This window comes from Pholcus phalangioides, unplaced genomic scaffold (assembly GCF_987345545.1).
Source record: "Pholcus phalangioides strain wild (caught in Gottingen) unplaced genomic scaffold, Ppha-v1.0 ptg000007l_1, whole genome shotgun sequence".
NCBI classification, from domain to species: Eukaryota; Metazoa; Arthropoda; class Arachnida; order Araneae; family Pholcidae; genus Pholcus; species Pholcus phalangioides.
Window position 1 is genome coordinate 15,244,933 of NW_028301600.1, and position 20,085 is coordinate 15,265,017.

Here is a 20,085-nt window from a genome sequence, read left to right on the forward strand (position 1 = left end):
ACCTCGATTATAACGACAAAATTTCGGGAATCTTCGATGTCGTTATAACCGAGTTTGACTGTATTTTGACGTCTGCGGCAGGCTGGAGAGAACCTCTAAACGGACCTCAGTTAGCCCATCACTGCTCTACGCAAATCAGTCCGAACCACCAATTATCGACATTACAGCCGAGGTGTCGTTACAACCGAGTTCGTTGTAACCGAGTTTGACTGTATTGTAGTGGCTTGTACGAGAAAAGGTTTTAATGTGAAGAAAGTGAAGATGTTGAGGTTATAATGTCAACGGGCTTCTCGGAAGTGGGTTAACCAGTCAGCGGGAGCGAAAAAAAAACGAAAAGGGGGTTATAAAGAGATTCGTGCGATTCTTGTTCCATCTTCAACAGCTTCTTTGACTCTGACTGACTCTTCCTTTAACAAATAAATAATAATTACAACAACAAACTAACAACAAAGATCTTGTTTTTATTCTGAAAAAAAAAAAAACCCCGTGTATATTCAATCGAAGTGCTGAAAAATAGGAAATCCATGAGGTGAACGGTTATCAGGGAATATGTTCGCCGAATTCACCATTGGAAAAAGTGTTATTTTTGGATTTTATATGAGAAAGGTATGGTTTTTTTTTTTTGCTTTTTTTTCAAAATTTATATATCTATGAAATATATACAGTAAAAGTCGGTTATAACGAGGCTCACAGTCACTAAGAAAATTTTCGTTATAAGTCGAATTGAGTTTTTCCCAAAGCTGAGGTTTTCATAATTGGTTAATCAAAAAATTTAATCGAGTAATGATGTGTTACGATCACTGAAGTCGATTTTTCAAAAGTGACTTCAAAACATTTGATTGCAAATAAATGTTAAAAATTTCGTGTCGATTGGTTAATTTATTCTTTCAAAATAAAAGAAAGAAGTAATGAATTGTAATATAAATGTCTATATGTAAGAGAAACACTTTGAACGCGATATTCCGGTCTTTGAGATCATCCGTAAGATTGAAATGACTGCACAGAAATTGTGAAATTTTGCAGAAATGTTTATTCCACATATGTTAGTAAAATGAACCTCAAAAGTGGATATCTAATCATTCAATAGAATTTTATGATTTTTTTAAAATTTGAAAAAAAATGTAGAAATTTTAAGTCTGAATTCGAAATTTTTGAAAAATTGCTTCCCATTGGTCAATTACAATATCGGAGGTTCGTTTTTTTACTAACACATGTTGAATAAACATTTCGGCGTAAATTCAGAAATTTTGGTGTGATATAGTTTTTCTTAATCTTAAAAACTGCAATCTGAGAAAATCATGTTCAAAGTGTTTTTCTTGTGTACATTTACGCTATAATTCATTATTTCTTTCTTTTGTTTTGAAAGAATAAATTTACCGATTGTGTGTGCGACGGGAAATTTTTTGCATTTGATTTGCAATTGCACGAAATATTTTTTAACGTCATTTTTTTGAAAAATCGACTTCAGGGGTGGTGACTGATTAATTAGAAAATTTTCAAATGCTAACCATTTATAACAAACGTAGCGCATTATTTATAACTGTATAGGGTGTCCTGTAAGTGCTAATGCGGCCTTTATCTTATCAATCGTTCGGTATGGTTTCAATTTAAAAAAATGCTCAAAATAAGTTCAAAAATCACCCTATACTAGTTTGAGGGTGGAATTACAGTATGTCACAAAATAAAAAATCTAAATGTTTATACACTCCCCCGTCCTTCCAATTAGAAAGTTGTTGCCTTGTCTTTTCTGAGGCCAACAGAAAATTTTCATGTTTCTAAGTGCAATATTTGCTGAGATGTTCGAACTCAAACGGAAAGAATAGCTTAAGTGGGAGAAGGATACGCGTTGTGCGTTAGTTTTTGCTGTTTTTCCCCAACTTTTCTCCAAATTTTTAATTCAAATATCACAGTGAATTTTGTAATTAAAAACATGAGATTTTTATTGTTGTTGTCGTTGTGCTCACAAAAAACAGGGCAAAAACTGTCTAATTGGAAGTCAGGGGATAAAGGGACCGTATAAAAAGTTAGATTTTTTTTTTATTTTGTTACACTGTATCTTCACTCTCAAAACTGGTACAGTCTAATTTTTGAATGCATTTTGAGCATTTTTAAAATTGAAATCATACCTCTACGACGAACTGTTCATGCGATAAAGGTTGAATTAGTACTTACAGGACGCCCTGTATAATATTAATTGATGCTGTATAAAAATATTTTTATTCATTTCATGCCCCTGTTCGCTAGAAATAAACAAGTATAGAAATAACTAAGAATTAAGGCTGCCAGCTTGTAGTAATTTAATATGTTGAAAATAGTTATCTAATCCTGGAATTTCTTCACTTGGGTGTTTACTGTTTTTTTAGAAAATCAATTTAGTCACCGATTTCGAAACTATTTCGATCTTCATACTGTTACTTGTTGCTCAAGAAATTGTACCTAAATGGTACCAAATGGTGAGGAGAGAGAGGAAATTATGTTTCTCGATTACGAAAATTGCTGTTCGCATTAAATACATTAAATTTTTTACTTGTCTTTTAGTATCTCCATCAAACTAAATTGGAAACTGAAATCGTCACCAAGTTTCATTGAATCTACTTGTATTTCCCTCATAATTTAATCAAAATATCGATTAAAATATTTTGAAATACAGTCACATATCTGAAATGTTATGTATAAGAACATATAATTCAAGACATCTAATCGGTTTCATCAAATAAATCAAGTTAAATCATGAACTTTCAATAAAAATTTTAATCGAATTTTAATTAGATTTATCGCGTGTCGATTAACCCAACTAAAAATTCTAACTGCGATTAACAATTAATCGATTAACCGACCCGATTTATCGGATCGGTCCTAGTTTTTTTCCTCAGTCATGTTATGTAGAAATGGTAGAAAATCTTGCTATATATCTCTGCATTTCAATCACCTTTTTTCAGATCAGTTCGTTCTAATATTAGCGAATGAATAAAAAAGACTACAGTAGCAAAATTGAATTTTGGTCTCATAGCTGCTTATTCTCTTAAGGTGCCTACGCACGTAACTGCAAGCTTAACAAGCATGCGTGTGTAAACTTTTTGAGCAAGCATGCTTGAGCGTGTGTATGAGAAATTTTGTGCCTGCATCGTGAGTGTACAAGCGGCTTGAGTCGTGAGCGAATTTTATAAAACTTTTTTTCATAGAATTACGTAGTATAAAATGATTTAGAGCCGACAAGATATTAGCTAACTGAACAATTAGAATTCTCATTGGGGCTTCATGGACTTGTTGAAACATTTCTGCTAATCCGAAAGTTTTTTAACATGATTTGTTCAGTAGTTCGGAAATGACTTTAACCCTTATGGTCCCGTGTATATTTGAATATACAGGGTGTGATTCAAAACTCAACATACAAATTTTTAGGGGAGGTAGAAAACACGAAACGAAACAGAATCACATAGGAATGCATAAACGGAAACTCCAACCTGATCAGCTGGAGGATAAATGAAGATGCAGAAATGTAAATTGTAAGGACTCTTCATTTAGCGATACTTTACGCGAGGACAGTATGTGTACACGTTAAGTTTCTCAAAGTGCTCAAAGTTCTTACCATCCACAGTTATGTACGCTTAAGGGTGCTGTTATCCACCGTTATCCTGGTGGACCAGTCCTATGACCACCACGATCGCCCGATTTGTCTAGCCTGGATTTATCTAAATTTATTTTCAAGTATTTTACAAAGCACATCTTTTGGTGTCATTTCAGTACAAATACAGCTATATACGTATAGTGCCTTTTATCTAGAAAGGTGATTTCCCATCGATGTCATTTTTTGAGTGCCGCTGAAATTTTACGTGTTTTAAAGATTGATAAAATCGTATCGAATTGAGGTAATATTGAAAATAAATTCAAGGTAATAACTAAAAACTTTGCTAAGCAAGATTTTTACAGTTTATGCATAACAGTAAAATAAAAGAAAACTCTATACAGGTATCCCTCGCTTTATACGCGATTTCACTATCAGGCGATTTTAGAAATTGTGAACCGCAAAATTTGGTCTGCAGTTCGATTTTAATCCCACAAATGGGCTTGCAAATTAGAGGTATGACATAATTGAAATGACGAAATCAGTTGAATTTATTTATGTAAGATGAGACAAATATGGAAGAAACGCTCAAATCCATCTCACCAGATCTCATTAATGAGTAACATTTGGTAATCACATCGACAATTCCATCAGAATTTCAACCCATGGAAACGATTCTAATGGATCTAGAATTAGCACATTTCCTATAGAATTAGCACTATTCTCTAGTTTTCATTCTAATTTTTTTTATAAAGAGACGAAAAATGCTGCTTGCCAATTGAATTTCAACTTCTTTCATTGAAAAATTTATCAGTTTTTTTTTATACCAGGCTCTTCAGGAAAGAAAACATCCGCACTGACTAGAATCAATCAGAAGTAGTGAGGACAAAAGTAGAAAATATCATTTAAATTTATTTATCTAGCTTGAATTGACGAGATCTATTTATAAGTTTGGATAATTAATTCATTTAAAAAATATTAATTTGCTGCTGAAAGATGTAGGTTAAAATTTTTTTATATTCCTGAAGAAAACCACTATCCCTATTTTCTCCATGTTAAATTCAACTCACTTTAATGCGATTTCGAATTCTGCGATCATTTTGTGGAACCAATTAATCGTGTAAAGAGAGGGACGCTTATATACACTTAATTGGTCATCGTAGATAATTAAAAAATCCACTCTAATTAAATTGCTGTATTTATCTATTGTTTTAATCATAAATATGCTGACAGCACCAGTTTACATCCATTTTTGTAAAAAACAATGTTTTTATGGGAGAAAATCGACAGTTGAATTGTAATTTAAGGCCAAATAAGCCCTGGTAGTTATCGTGGTGCCTGAGTACATCTTGCGTTAGAACTATCCAGATTACTGTTTACGAGAACCATTTGCGATAATGAGGGATTCATCCTTTTAGTGCAATTTTTGAAAGGAGGTTAAAAAACTTTCCTCTTCGGAGAATTTTGTTCACGTTATAGCGAATGTATCATTTTTAACTCGCTGTAACCGTATATATATTTTTTTGTATCTTTAGATTAGCTCTTTGACAATTATTCGCAAATCACTCGTTATAGCGAAATTCTCGTTACAAGCCGTACTTATTACAACTGACTTTTACTGTACCGGTTATGTCGAAATACCGTCATTTTCTGCGTATAATTTGCACGTGAAAATTTTACTACTTTGAGGAAACAAATGTTATTTTTTATAATCCCATATGCTAAAACTTTTAATTACATGTATCGTCAATGATGGAATCACAAAGAATAGAAGAGGTTGTTGACCAGAATTATTTTTAAAATATTTATTTTTGTGAATTATCTTTAAAAATATTTATTTTTATTCAAACTTCTCAGAAAAAAAACAGCTGCTGATAACACGTAGGGGTCTCTAATCTATCCTCATAAAAAGAATCAGACATTTTTCTGACGTTGAATCTGCGAATTTTATTGCAGGAAATTACATTAGACCATTATTTGCCAAATGTCTATTATTTAACTTTTTGAAGAAAAAAAGTGCATAAAAAGGATAACAAGAAGTAAATATGAAAGGAAAACTATTTGGGAAAAAAGGTTTAGTAAACTAAATTTTTAATTATTAATTAAAGTTTTTTTTAAGAAAAATGGCTATCACAGAAACTTTACCAGATAACGTGAAAAATTTCTAATTGTGGAGTAAGACCAAAATAGGTGAATCAAAAATTTTTCCTTTTTTCTGTCGGCTATTTCAGGCTAAATCTTAAAAATACATTTTTTTTGCACCAATTAAATTTTTTTTTTTGCATAATTATGATAACAAAAAAATCGGAGCTAACCTAAGAAACCTTTAAATTAATTAATCAATCAATGCTTAGATGTAATTAATGAAAAATTTTGATATAACAAGAAAACAATTATAACATTAAAATCAAATTTGTTTTGGAAAGAATGTGGTAGTGTGGCGTATAATTTTATTCCGCTTATTGAAATTTTTATACGCCCCCCCCATCCCCCCCAAATCGTGTGAGTAAATAAAATTTAAGCCTCTTTCTCTCTCTGTGATAACGAATGAAATTTACCCTATAAAAATTCGCCGAGACATCTGTGCTTGAAATTCTCATAATTTTTGTCATTTTTTACAACTATTATTTGTATTTATTGGGACTTAGTTTATTGTAAAAACAGTGACGAGACATATTTTGTAAAAACATATTTTCAATTACAAAAAGTTTTCAAATGACGTGCAGTTACTTAAAACCTCAAAATTTGTTTGAAGATACGTAAAAATAATGAAATATACTTTTCATACAGTCCCCGTGTGCTAAAACAAATTATTGAAATCTATGTTTTTAACTGCAATCTCTCTCTCTCTCTCTCTCTCTCTCTCTCTCTATATTGTACTCAGTTCAATCCTTTTTCGGCATTGGTAAAACATATAAGCTAAACAATTTAATATAAAATAGTAGAGGAGAGAAGGTATATGGGCTACATGTTTTATTTTAAGCTCTGGCCAGCTACATGTTCCTTATTTTCGTAATGTTGATACGTTGATACTATCTGAAATATGTAAGGATCAAGATAAGAGGGTAAAAAATGCTTCCAACATTATGTATATTTTATAATGAAATAAAACAAAAGTTGTGAAAATCGCAGTTTTTTTTTCAAATGATGGTCTAAATATGTGTGAGATGCCCATAATATATGTATTTGTAGAAATAATCAAAAAGTAATCATAAACACAGTCGGACCTCAAAGTACTAATTTTCTTCTCCCTCTTCACAACTTTAATTTTTTCTATATCTTATAGACTTCACTTCGCGCCGAGTTTTCTGGAGAGTACTCGATAGCTTAGTTTAGGGATAACTACACACACACATTATGGTATTTTTTTTCATTATTGAATATCTAACACTCAGACGTTGAGAGCGCTTGAAAGTCATAAAGTCAAGTTTGGCGAACAAGTCCCGATAGCAGGGTAAATATGTCCACCGCTTTTGTGATGAGAGAGATAGGTAATAAATCAATGCCAAAATTACCTATTTTTCAATGTTTCACTCCAAAGAATATTTATAAACATAGTAGAACAAATTAAATCAAATCGGCTATTAAAGCAGTCTCAGTCGTTGTAAATTTGGTCTTTAAATCAGTCTTGATATATTTCCCTCTTTAAACTAAATTGTTTATTCTCTTTATTAATTTTTTTACAACTTAAATCTCTTAATATACGATCGATCGCAAACGATATTTCAAACTTAAACAAAAAACCTTAGCTGGATATGGTCATTAGCAGGTAGGTTGTGAAATGGCGTTGTATCAGGTAACTAAGAAGAGCAAGGTAATAATTACAAACCTACTGTTAATTATAGCATTTCAAAACTAACAACGTTTATATCACAAGTAACAAAGTTACAAAGTTAATGACATTTCATGTCCACTAAGTATTCGTTCTCACCGTTAGATGAACACAAGAACTTAGGCGAAGAAACTTTATTGACTGCATTCGATAATTTATACAAAACTTTATCTTTGTTTTTGGGCCAAGCACAATACTTATTAGTTGTCCAGTACGTGGTAACCAAGACATCCTCTTTATCCAACACAGTGACTCTTCCAGGGTAACTGTTTCCATAGTATAAGATGACAACGTAGTCACCTGGTGCCAGCCCTGCTAGGTTGAGTTGCTTAGAATTTCCACCAACAAAATGTAATGTAATGTAGGTGGGGCAGGTTTGTGAGTTTCCTCCAACTCAGGAGAAATTTTAACAACTGAACTCTCCCCAACCGCTGATGTTGATGGCATGTTTGTTTCAAACAGAATAAGTCCATCTTGGTCGTCCTCATCATCTTATCCTAAAGATCTTCTGCACATCGAGACTGTCATCAGAGTCAGAAAAGACTATATCTCCCTTATCTTTTTAATCTCTTGTGCTCAAGTTAATTTTTTTTTTTTTGCCTTCGTCACCTTTTGTTTGCTACCTTTCTGGAGTTTTTATTTTTGTTCTTTGCTTCTTCCCCTAGCATCTTTTTCATTGGACTGTCTGTCAGGATTTAGGATTTCAGATTTTATTTTCTTTTGATCCCGTCTTTTCTGGCTGGTCCCCTGGAAAAATGACGGAAACGTTGCTGCGCTTAAAGGCCACACTGAATTTGATGACGTAGTGTTTGAAGTAGCTTGAAAAGTGACGACACGGCCTACACTTGCTGTTCTTATTTCATCTGGAGCAAAGCCTTCAGCACTTGGGGTTGGTTGGCACATGATGAACCTGCCCCCCATAAGTTAGCCAACCAAATAAATGTGGCAGCAAAGGTGACCAGGTATCTCGAACTGTAGAACCTAATACACGAAAATCAAACGCTTGGTTACACGTTTCGACTGCGCTAACGGGAATAACAATATCTCCCCATATGTTTGCCACAAAAAAAAATTATTAAAATGCGAAAAATATACTTGCCAAATCGAAAAACAGAAATCCTGGTACAGTTTCACCATCACAACTGGGATCGCACTAAAAACAATTGTCTGGGGTCGGCCTTGTAGCGAAGGTCACGTGAGTCAACTCTAGCACCGATCAGAGGTTCCTGACGGAAACCAGAAGTGATTGCCGACCTACCCCTTACGCCAACCAGCACCGGTCTCCCCTAGTTTGACGAATTAAAATTTAGTTAAATACGTACTAAATTACTTGATGCGTGTAAGCAGGCCTTTACGTCATGATTACGCGTTTCAAATTTGCACATATTCACTACTCATTAGTTTCCATAAACGTTTGGGCATATAATTTTAACAAATTAACAATTGTGTTGTGTGTAAAGTTTTTATTATTTTATGAAAAATTATTTTTATTTTCTCTGAAAAAATTGTATTTCATTATACCACATACTGCAAAAGTTATACAGAACAAGCAAACGTCTATAAACTTTTGGGAGAGAGTGTATTTGTTTGCATTGACCATATAATGAAGTAAAAGAAACATTGAAACCATTTCTGTGTCTTTCTAGGGCAGGCGTATGAAAACCTTCTCCATACTTGAGGTTGATAATGAAAGACTTTACTCAATGCATTTTTTTCTCTTATAATTTTAAGATGTCTTACAAAGTCTATTGACAGACATTTTATGTCACCGATATTTACTTTCATTTTATTGCCTCGTCCGGATGGATAATGCCAAAAACGCGAGCGAAAAACATCGGCATTGAACACGTTTTCGTATAACTTTTAATGCTAGTTAAGTATTCTAGTTGAGAATATGGCAAAAGAATGCGCGACTATACCCTTCAGACATCGAATCATCCATATTCATCATTAACATGATGTTAGAACAAAACACGCGAAGAAAATTAACATCAAGTAAAATAGCATTTGCATCACAATAATAAACGCATTTTTCATTGACCCAAATCCTTGATATGATATACGTCTTGATAAGAAATATTCAGGGGCTATTAATTGCGCGCATTTCTCTTCTAAGATTAATTAATTCATGTAAACCACACGATTCACCCATTGCCCTTTTGCGAAACACTATCTCATTTATTACTTTTGTTTTGACGCATTAACACAACTATCCCAAACATTTTGACTTTTGATACATACTTCTCATTGTTTAGTATCTCACTTATTTTGTGTGAGAGTATTCTTTTCGTATATTTTTGAAAGAAATATCGTAGAATTATAATGAGCAGGCAACGTGCGATGATTGACTGCTTTTGTTTTCAGGGCACAAATATTACATCGATAATTACGTACCTGGTCTGAAATGATTTTCTAACACACAGCTGCAGAATTTATATTTTTTTAACATCTTAGTCTCTTACCATATTTTGAAAAACTATGAAATGATCACAACTCATTTAAGAATTAAATGAAATGTGTAAAATTTTATGACTTAAGGGATTTTATAACATGAGGCAAAAAAGCCTCAAGAACTACACTCTAGTAGAAGTATTATTAAATATATTATTTTACCACTGATCTATTTCAAATTTAGTATAAATATTTTCAATTGTATATGCTATGCTACGTATACAGGGTGTCATGTAAGTGCTAATGCGGCCTTTATCTCATCAACCGTCCGTCGTAGAGGTATAGTTTCAATTTAAAAAATGCTCAAAATACATTAAAAAATTACCCTGTACCAGATTTGAGAGTGAGAATACAGTGTATATGTATACTTAGATGAAAAATTTAAATTTTCATGCTGTCTCCCTGTCCTCAACTTTAAATTAGAAAGTTGTTGCTTTGTCTTTTCTAAGGCAAACCGAAAAAATTCCATGTTTCTAAGGCCGGTATTACACTATAAAAGTTTGATAAAATCCCTTTTATAAAACTTGAAAAATCTAACCAATAAGGTTATTTGTTACATTCTAGAAAATGTAACCGTTGACATTATTGGCTGCATTTTTCAAGTTTTATAATAGGACTTTTATCAAACTTTTATAGTGTAATACCAGCCTAAGTGTAATATTCGCTAAAATATTTTTTTGAATACATAAGCGAGATGGGGTTCACCGAGGATGTGCAATGCATGCACATTGTGCATGGTGATCGGGGATCACCATCGGCGAGGGGATCAACCTTCGCCCTGCCGCCTATACTGGGGATACAATTTTTAGTGAATGGCGGATCGCCATCCCCTCCCCCAGCTCCGTACCGTCTATGCTCCTGAATGATATGGACAAGAAAACAACCTGAGATGATTCACGGGGCAAGGGCAAGGAACACTGCTACTCGTGAAAACAATTTTCTTGTACGATGGAAAGCTGTGACTGCAACTGGTTTGTGTGTAGGTGGGATATTAAAAAAAAGCATACGTTTGTTATTAAATGTTTGGTGCGTGCTTATGTATATTCTCGAAGGGAAATCCAATCAGGGGCGTACGCAGGATCGACCTTTGCAGGGGGCACAAAAAGCTCAGTGGGTGGGTCACAATAAATTTCTTAGAGAGAAATTTTTGAGTTCTTCAAATAGGGCATTGAAATTAAGATAAATTGATTACAATAATATATAAATATATTTTTTTCCGGAAGTTTACTTTTTTTTAAATATTTTTTTTGCACAAAAATAAATTTTTGATCGTCTAGATAGACTCTAGAGAACATAGAGGGTTCGTGCCCCCCTCTCTGATCCCAATATGCGTTAGGAGGTGGGGGAGTAGAGCTGACGCGCGAAATTTAACTGACAAGGGGGGGGGAAGAGGGGGGTCGGAATTTTGTTGACTTTTGCTGATAAGGGGGAGAGGGGATCAAAAATGACTAAAACTCTGCTGACATATAATACTTGAATGGGCCCATATCTCCTATTTTTTGCAACTTCTCAGACATTAAAGAAAAATTATTGTTAAAACATTGCGTGCATGATAAAATACCATGACATCAATGTAACCGAATAAAAATCAATGCAAAATAAAGTAAATTGTTTAGTTCCTCAATGAGGCAAGATATTTTAGGTCCTGAAATATTATAAAAAAATATTTAATTTTTTTTTAAAATTTGAACTTAAGTTTAATTTTAAAAAAGATTGAGTTAAAGTCACATTACTTTGCTCATTTTTAGCACACTCTGAATAGTTTTTCATTATTTCGAATCAATTTTTATTCAATTATATTGATATCATGCTTATCTTATCATGTGTATGTGAAAAGTGTTAACAATATTTTTTTTTCTTGTATTTGAAAATTTGCAAAAGAAAATAACTATTGTTAGAGGTATGTAAAACATTATATGTTGGCATAGCAGAGCATATACACTCCGGGATACACGTAATATATTTGAAATAAATCAGTGAAAATAAATCATCAAAATTTGAAATAAATCATAAATAATATTTTTAGTGATATTTCTACTAAAGCACAGTTTTTGAGGTTTTTTACCACATTTAAACGGTATGAGACCCCAAAGGAAATACTAAAAATAATATTTTATTCATTTTTCGATCTTTCTCCAGGTGGCTATATTAGGGATATTCCTGTTGGTCTACAGCATACGCCAGTCACATGAACAAGGTGTAGGTTATGGAAAAATTGTACCGATACCAGCTGGTGGAAGAGCTCAATACCTTCGGTTAAATCACGCTGGAAAAAGCACCTACAAGTTTGGATATGATACAGGAACGGGACCCAGTCAATCTTTCAGAGAAGAGGAACGAGACACGTCGGGAGTAGTGAGAGGTCGATACGGTTTCATCAATCCACTTGGAGCTCTACACATCGTGGAATATTATGCCGATGACACGGGATTTCATATTGTAGATGTATTGAGACTCGAACCGGAACGTAAGCCACCCGTGTTTTCGGAGACTACAACGACAACGACTACTGCAAAACCTGAAGAAGATAAACCCAGGAAACCTCCACCGCCATTTGTAGGACCACTGCCTCCGTTTGTATCTCGGCCACGATCTCCTAGAGCTTCTAAAGCAGAACAGTGACACATTCATGTTTTTCTTCGAAAAAGCTTCTACTTGGTGTTTCAAAGTTTTGATTTTCACATTGAATTTCAATTCTTTCTGTATCAATGATTGGTACGAAAAAAGCGATCAGGACCTTCTATAGCATATTTTCATTTTCTTCTATGTGATGGTGACAAGAAATAAATAGTTTCCAATACTTCACTGCTGTCAAGAGTCAAAAAATAAAATTCTCTAATTTTATAAAGGATGATTCAGAATTGATAGTTCACATTGGGTGGAGAGGTAGGTAATAGCGGAAGAACACGATGTCACGTAAGGAAGTATGGTCGTATACGTACGCATGGCGTATTAGGAGACGCTATGTGTCCAGAACTTTTCTTTACGTGTAAAGTTGTCCACCTACTGGAAGACGATCATAGTCACATGAATCGTTATATCTTTCATGAATTCGATGCACCCGAGGAAACATTTGATGTTGTGGTATTCACCGGTTGCGATAGCGTTCTTCATACAATCGCGCTGCTATCCAATCGCTTTCTCCCGTTCCACCGTGTATTTAAAGCCGAGTCCATAATCACAAATTTCCGCGGTGCAAAAACCGGTTTCGGGTGTGTCTACGCAAAATCGACCATTAAAATCTCCCGTGCTGAGTTAGCCACACCTAAAAACCATGTTTTATGCTGCGGAATTCTGCGGGTGTGGACTCGGCTGCATATTTCGGAAGTGCACCGCTATTCCGCTATTGAATGATTTTTTACAGCGAAAAGCTCTATTCAGCCAATGACGTCACTCCTCTTGATTTACGATAATTCCCACTACCGTAATATCGTACGATCTTGTGCTTTCTGTCTTCATAGACTTCGTTATAACTATACTTCAATGGAATCTGGCACATTACGAAAGGCGAAATTTTTACGGCGTTATTTATTACCGATAGCATAGACTTCTGGTAGAAAGCAGCTTTTATTATAGTCTCTCCCAACTGAATTAGTGTCAGTACCAATCTGTGAACTACGAGTACCAAGGTTCGAATCCAGCTCGCGCACGAACCCTTATTTACTTTTTTCTCCTCCCCATATCCAAAAAGATAATTTAAATCTTTTAATTTTTCATTGCTGATGTTTTAGTGCACGTGCGAGAAACTTTAGAATTTAGAATTTTTTCAACAAACAATTTTATATTTTTCCGATTCTTAAAATATAATTAAACAATAAATTAATTAAATATAACAAAAAACATGTGGAAAAAATTATTAAGACCAATATTAATGTTCTAAAATTGTATGAACATAATTTCTTAGAATCTTTACTCCCGATACTTAGATGGATATTCAAATATTTTATATCTGTTTAAAAATAAGCATGCATATTTTTTCACACGATAGTTTTTCTGTTTATTTTTAGTAATTTGCTATCGAAAAATGCATTGATGAATTGGAAAAAATTTTAATAAAATTTGAAATCGCGTGATCCGCCTTTTGAATATTTCAATTTGTGCTCTCAGTAAATTTGGTTTAAAAAGTAAAATCGTTTATATGGCATTGAAAACAGCGTGATTGAACATTTTTCAAATGTCTCGCGGTACTGCGGTGGAAATGCTTATCTTGTTTGCATCGCTGTCCGACGATCAGATACAGAAAATGAGAAAAGATCGTACAGTTACGTGAATTATCGTAGTGGCTAAAGCAACGTGATTGGCTGTATGGAAAAAATTACAAAAAAATTGTACAATCGTGGAATAGTGGTACACTTCCGAAATATGCGACTCAGCTATAAGTCGGGATTACACTATAAAAGTTTGATAAAAGTTATTTTATGAAACTTGAAAAATGCAACCAATAAGCGTATCTGTTACATTTGGGCGAATGTAACAAAATAGGCTTAATCAATCATCAAATTTTTATAGTGTAATCCCGGCATTACATGCATATCAGCAAAGCGCTGTAGTGGTGGGTTGGTAAGATACAGGATTAGAGATGGGAAGAGTTCAGGTTACATGGGTTCAAACCCACCCACCTCCAAATAATTACACTTCTTTTTGCCGCTGTGGTGGTCGAGTGGTTACAGTGCCGGACTCGTGATGCGAGGATCCGGGTTCGAACCCCACAGTGGTGGTCGGCTGAAGTTGGTTTTCTGTGGTTCCCAACTTCAAGGCGCAAATGCGAGCCGATCTCCCCGTTAAAAAGTCTCGCCACAGAGAGCAACAGTCCTACAACGGTAAATCATTCAACCATAACACTTCACTCATAGTTAGTACAACTGGGGGCAGATGACAGCACTACACATAACAAGCATTACACAGAAAAAACAAAACTTTACGTCAGGTTGCACTACACGTACACGCACATTCCCGCATGTATCGATTCGTTGGGGGGTTCCGCGGGGGGGGGTGTGGTGTAGCAGTAGTAGGTAGGGGCTCGGGGATCTTTGATGCAGCCACCTCGTTGGGCAATTTGCCTGTTGTGGCGTTGTATTTGTATTTGTAAATCATGAAACTTGTACCGACTTGTGTTACTTTCGTGAAGTCACCTTGTAGGATGACGACGGGCTGGCAGTAGTTGGACAACTTTGCACGTGAACAGAAGTGGACACAAAGCGCCCTCTACTACATCATGCGTACGTGTGCGACCATACTATTCCTGTGTGGAATCGTATTCTTTTACTATTCCCTACGTCCCCCAGAAAATTTGAACGCTCAATTTTGAATCACCCTGTATATTGTGTGTATTCACAATTTTTGTTCATGAAATTCGCGATGAGAAAAACATCAACACACATATCTTGAAAAACAAATTACACTTGTGTTATGTGAACTGACGATGATTATGCTATTAGTTTAATTTCGGTCGAACGATTGGTTTCGGTTTTCTTAGGTAACTGACCAGTGCGCTCACCCAGCATTACCAACTATTTTTCCCGCTGAAACGTTTACTAAAAAAACGTCTTTTGTTTATATAATCGTTATGATGTAGAGAGTGTTTAGAAACTTACTGTGCAAACGTTAGGGGAGTGATAGAACATAACAGATCTTGAGTTCCGAGTATGCATTGTGGAGTGATTTGTGCTTGCCTGGTGTTCTAGAACCCTTAAACATTTGTATCGTGAATTTTAAAACATCTTATATATGATTACTGATGACTCAGCTCAAATAGCGTATTTTAAAAAAATTTGCAGTTAATTTGAGTTTTTCTTTCATCATAAATTTTCAATTCATCATTTTTTTCTTTAATATATAACTTCATTTTTTTCAATTCAAACATGTAGTAATTATGATTGGATGAAAAATAGTGTCATGTAACAAAAAATTAGAAAAGAAATATTTTATTTTTTTAAAAAATCCAAAATTTCTTTTGATGAATAGAAAATGAAAAAATCAAAAATGAAAAATCAAGTTTTCAAATCAATTTCTACGCAAACGTGAATTTTTAAAAAATATAATTATACTCCTCAGACAGTTCAGTATAAAAAAAGGATTATTACTTGCCGTTATACAATCAAACTTGGATATAGCGACCTTGGCTGTAATGACACCTCGGCTATAACGTCAGTAATTGGCGGTCCGGACTGATTTTCATAAAGAAGAATGTTAACAAACCGTGCTTATAATCGTCGATGAAAACGAACCACCTGGAGTACAACAACAAATTTTTCATCACTTTTGTTTCCGTTTCAATGACATTATTCCAAAAAATATCAAAGATTAGAGTCTATCATATCCGCGTAATACTAGTATGTTCTATTTATACCTAAACGTTGAGAGAAAAAAATTTTATTGCATTTTTGACGTACCGGCTGGCTTAATGACATGACCACTGCACGAAACATTTCCGTATTTTGCCCTTCCTTTCTCGATGATGCTTGCTTTAATTCCTTCAATCGTAGAATCAGTAATAATAATTTAATAACGTGATCAGCACGTATTCCCAAGAGATCGTTACGATCTGTTCAGGGAATTTGTTAGCGTACATCCATGCCCGACCCGGGATTCGAACCCCGACCTGCACAGTCAGAAGCTAGCTCCCTAACCACTGAACTGCCAGGTGGCTTATGAAGGTAATTTTCATAATTTCTAGATTGTGTTGTAATGAATATGACTATAAACATTGATCTCGTGTATTTGCCAAGTTCTTTTTTCATCGTCAAATACATTTTAGTAGACTTGTAGCCTTTTTTTACTCGCCAAGTGCTATTTATAAACGATATTTTATGATTTCTTCAACATTTGGCAACATGTATGGCGAGAATCGGAGATTTTTTACATTTTTTACATTAGACATTTCGGCACACACACACAATCCCGAAATGTCTCGCCTCCTTAAAACCCTCTCAATGACGAGCCCACACAGACTTGTAACGGACTCTCTCATCCGTAAAACATGTTTACCTTCTCTCTCCCAACCTGTCAATCAACTGCTAGTGGGTGGAGTCAGCTTTTGTTAAAAGTCTGATAACAAAAGAAGAGAAGAGATTTTTTTTTTCTCCCTTCGAGGTGGTATAGGATTATGTGTACAGCATAAACAACGGGAGAGTTTTCCTCTTCCTTGCTTTTTTTTATAATTATTACTTCCGGTATTGGAGAGAACGCATTTATCAGCTCTCTTAATCGGAAAAAAAATAATCTTCTTGAAAACCGGCGGCATTTTCTAGCAGGATTAGTGATTTCAACTGTGGCAATTATAATGCGGATCAGGAAAATTTAAAAAAACCACTAAAAGGGTTAAAAGAATCGAAATGGTCTTACGAAATAGTGTACATTAAAGTTATAATTAACTGATAATCATTAATTGAACCTAGGATTTCTGTGGCAGAAATATAGTTTTGAAACTATATTTGTGACAGAAACATACTAATTAATTACTTTTTTTGTGACAGAAACAAATTTTTTATGTTTTTTGCATATTTCCTTACTTTTATGTGATAGGTTTTTTTCGTTATTTTAAGGCGTATTTTCATATTATCGAGCATTATTTTACATATTTCTGCATGTCTGTGTCATAAAAAAAATTTATACTGAGGAACAGATATGATTGCAAACCATGTGATACTAAAGTTGCAGATAAAAAGAAAATTCACTGTGCAGCAGCCCTTCATTACTGCTATTCCTACGAAACCGCTCACTTGCAACTAGTAAACATTCTTTTGAGAAATTTCTAACTAATTAGTGCGTGATAGAATGTGCTGAGCACGTGTTGCGTATTTAACATGATGTTTGTTTCTGGGAAATGCATGCAATGGGTTTGAAAATTTCTGCCATCTGTCTTCTGAATTCAAAAACTCTCCGTTCTTCGTACAAATGGTCAGAGAACTGGCTGATGCGAAGATGAATTCAGGAAAGAAAATTCAACTGTTTCCGCGAAGAATATAAACCATCGTCCCCTCGCAATCCTGGTGAGTACGCTAGACCACTACGCTACACAAGAGCAACGAAAATCTTTAGTTAGAGCATGAAAACGCTGAACGGAGCCGTATATGAACAGTTAAATCTCACTCAACTAATAGCCAATATATGATGACATTTGCCACCAGGTGGCGACTCAGATCTGACTGTCTACATGCCAACCCCGTTCACTATATTTATGTTATAAGAAAAGATGCTCGTTGCTTCTGCGGCGTTGTGGTCTAGCGCAGTGCCGTCTTAAGGCATGGGGCCCCTCGCAATCCAAGAGAAGGGGGGGGCCTCCCAAAAATGAGATCTGGTTGAGATTTTCGAGAATTTGTCTGGTAGGGCCTCAGAAAAATCATTTAGCCCGGGGGCCCATGATGCTCTTAAGATGGCCCTGGTCTAGCGCACTCACCTAGGTTCCTCCGGAGGCGATTTGAACTATCTTTTCCTGAATTCATTCCTCGCAGCAGCCAGTTGTCTAAACATTTGTACTTTGCCTCATTCGCACACGAGTATCGAGAAACAAGACAAAATACGGTCGAAACTGATTTAGACAAAGTAAAAAATGTACAGGAAAAATTTTGTGTCACCGAATTTCGTATTGATTAATAAAACAATGAATCGATTACGTCCAAATTGAAAATTGTATAATTCGTATAAAGCGAAATGATATTAACCCTCTAAGCGGTGTTGACGATATATCTCTGATCCTCAAAAGCCTCTTATTTTAGCATTGACAAGTCCAGATACTTTATGAAGTTAAATTTCTAAATGGAACACTTTTCCCTATACGCCTCCCCTCCTACTTTGTATTTGCTGAAAATCGAAAGATAGCCTACTTCATTGCATTTTAATGTGGGTATAGTGATTTCTACTATTCCACGAAAGAGTTAAGCGAGTTTGTCTTGAGGCGGTTGGACTACTAAACCACACATGCACCTCGTGCATATTTCTCAACGGAACTTCTAAGTCTAACGAATTGATACATGTTGGAATATGCGTGTACGTGTTGTGAACCTAACTTGAAGTTTGTTTCTGTGTAATTCTTGTTATGTGTAGTGCTGCCATCTGCAGTCAACTTTTCTAACTGTGACTGAAGTGTGATGATTGAATAATTGTATCGTTGTAGGGCTGTTGCTCTCTGTGGCGAGACTATTTAGCAGAGAATTCGGCCCGCATTTGGGCCTCGAAGTTGGGAACTTGAAACGGTTGGACTGTGTACTCTCTTTTTCATTTATTTTGCCCATTTCTTTATCTATACAAGGTGCCAAGGAGGTCCCTTTATCCTGGAATAACTCGCGAACCACTGCTCTTAGAAACCTCCAGTTGGAAAAAGTATCCAAATAACGTGTAGATCTGAGATATCATTCATATTGCAAGTGGTTATATAATTATTGAAATAAATTAACTTTTTATTTGGTCACTTTGTCCCAAAAACCCCAATTAGAAAAGTTGTTACCCTGCATCTTCCGAGTCCAAAAAAAAATTAAGTGCAATATTCTCTTAGATATTTGAATTCAAAAATCGCTACAAGAAGAATCACATAAACGAACGGACAAGCTCATTTTACGCTTCATATTCTGTCCTCAGTGGTTTTCGAATTAAATTTTCTCAGCGAATAAAAACATGGAATTTTTTTTGTTGGGCTCAAGAGAAAGACTTTCTAATTGGGTTTTTTTGGAATTGTGACCAAATAAAAAGTTATTTTTTTTATTTTAATAACTGTATAATCCTATGCAATATGAATGACGTATATGTCTACGCATTATTTGAATACATTTTTCGATTTGAAATATGCTTCTAGGATCAACGGTTCGCGTGTTATTCCAGAATAAAGGGGTTTTTCTATGCACCCTGTGTATAGAATATGTTTTTAGGCAGTGAATTACTTCAGCGCCTCACGCCACAGTGCGAAATAAGGAAGGCAGGGTCGTGTCTTCAGTGGCGTAGATGGTAGCACGCTTGCCCGAAATGCAAAGGGGTCTTTGTTTGAGTCCTGGCGGAGACCAGATGACTTTCTCTCAGAGTTCACCTCGGCATCAAATCTAGAAAATATCTGTTTCCTTGAAACTTTCAGTTTGGTACAAAAAACTGTAATGTAATTTTCAAAAGAAAGCTATGTTACTGATTCTCTAATGGGTAGTTTGTAAACCGAAGAATTTCAGTTCAAGCAACAATCGATCGTTTAAAAGAGTTTAACTGCATTAATACCACTCATTCTCACATTATTTCGCTAAAATTAATGTTACCG

At 34.8% G+C, this 20,085-nt stretch overlaps 1 protein-coding gene across 1 annotated transcript; it reads left to right on the top strand.

The window, feature by feature from the left end:
• The first annotated feature begins 391 nt into the window (after nucleotides 1–391).
• LOC149084958 (uncharacterized) lies at nucleotides 392–12,618 on the top strand. The gene is made up of 2 exons (XM_089233870.1): nucleotides 392–606; nucleotides 11,988–12,618. The coding sequence occupies exons 1-2, from the start codon at nucleotides 550–552 to the stop codon at nucleotides 12,468–12,470; spliced, it is 540 nt and encodes a 179-aa protein (XP_089089996.1). The 5' UTR covers nucleotides 392–549; the 3' UTR covers nucleotides 12,471–12,618.
• The last annotated feature ends 7,467 nt before the right edge of the window (nucleotides 12,619–20,085 follow it).

Coding starts and splice junctions, on each gene's coding strand:
- LOC149084958 (XM_089233870.1), top strand. CDS start 550: ATGTTCGCCGAATTCACCATTGGAAAAAGTGTTATTTTTGGATTTTAT. Junction 607..11,987: donor TTGGATTTTATATGAGAAAG/GTATGGTTTTTT, acceptor ATCTTTCTCCAG/GTGGCTATATTAGGGATATT.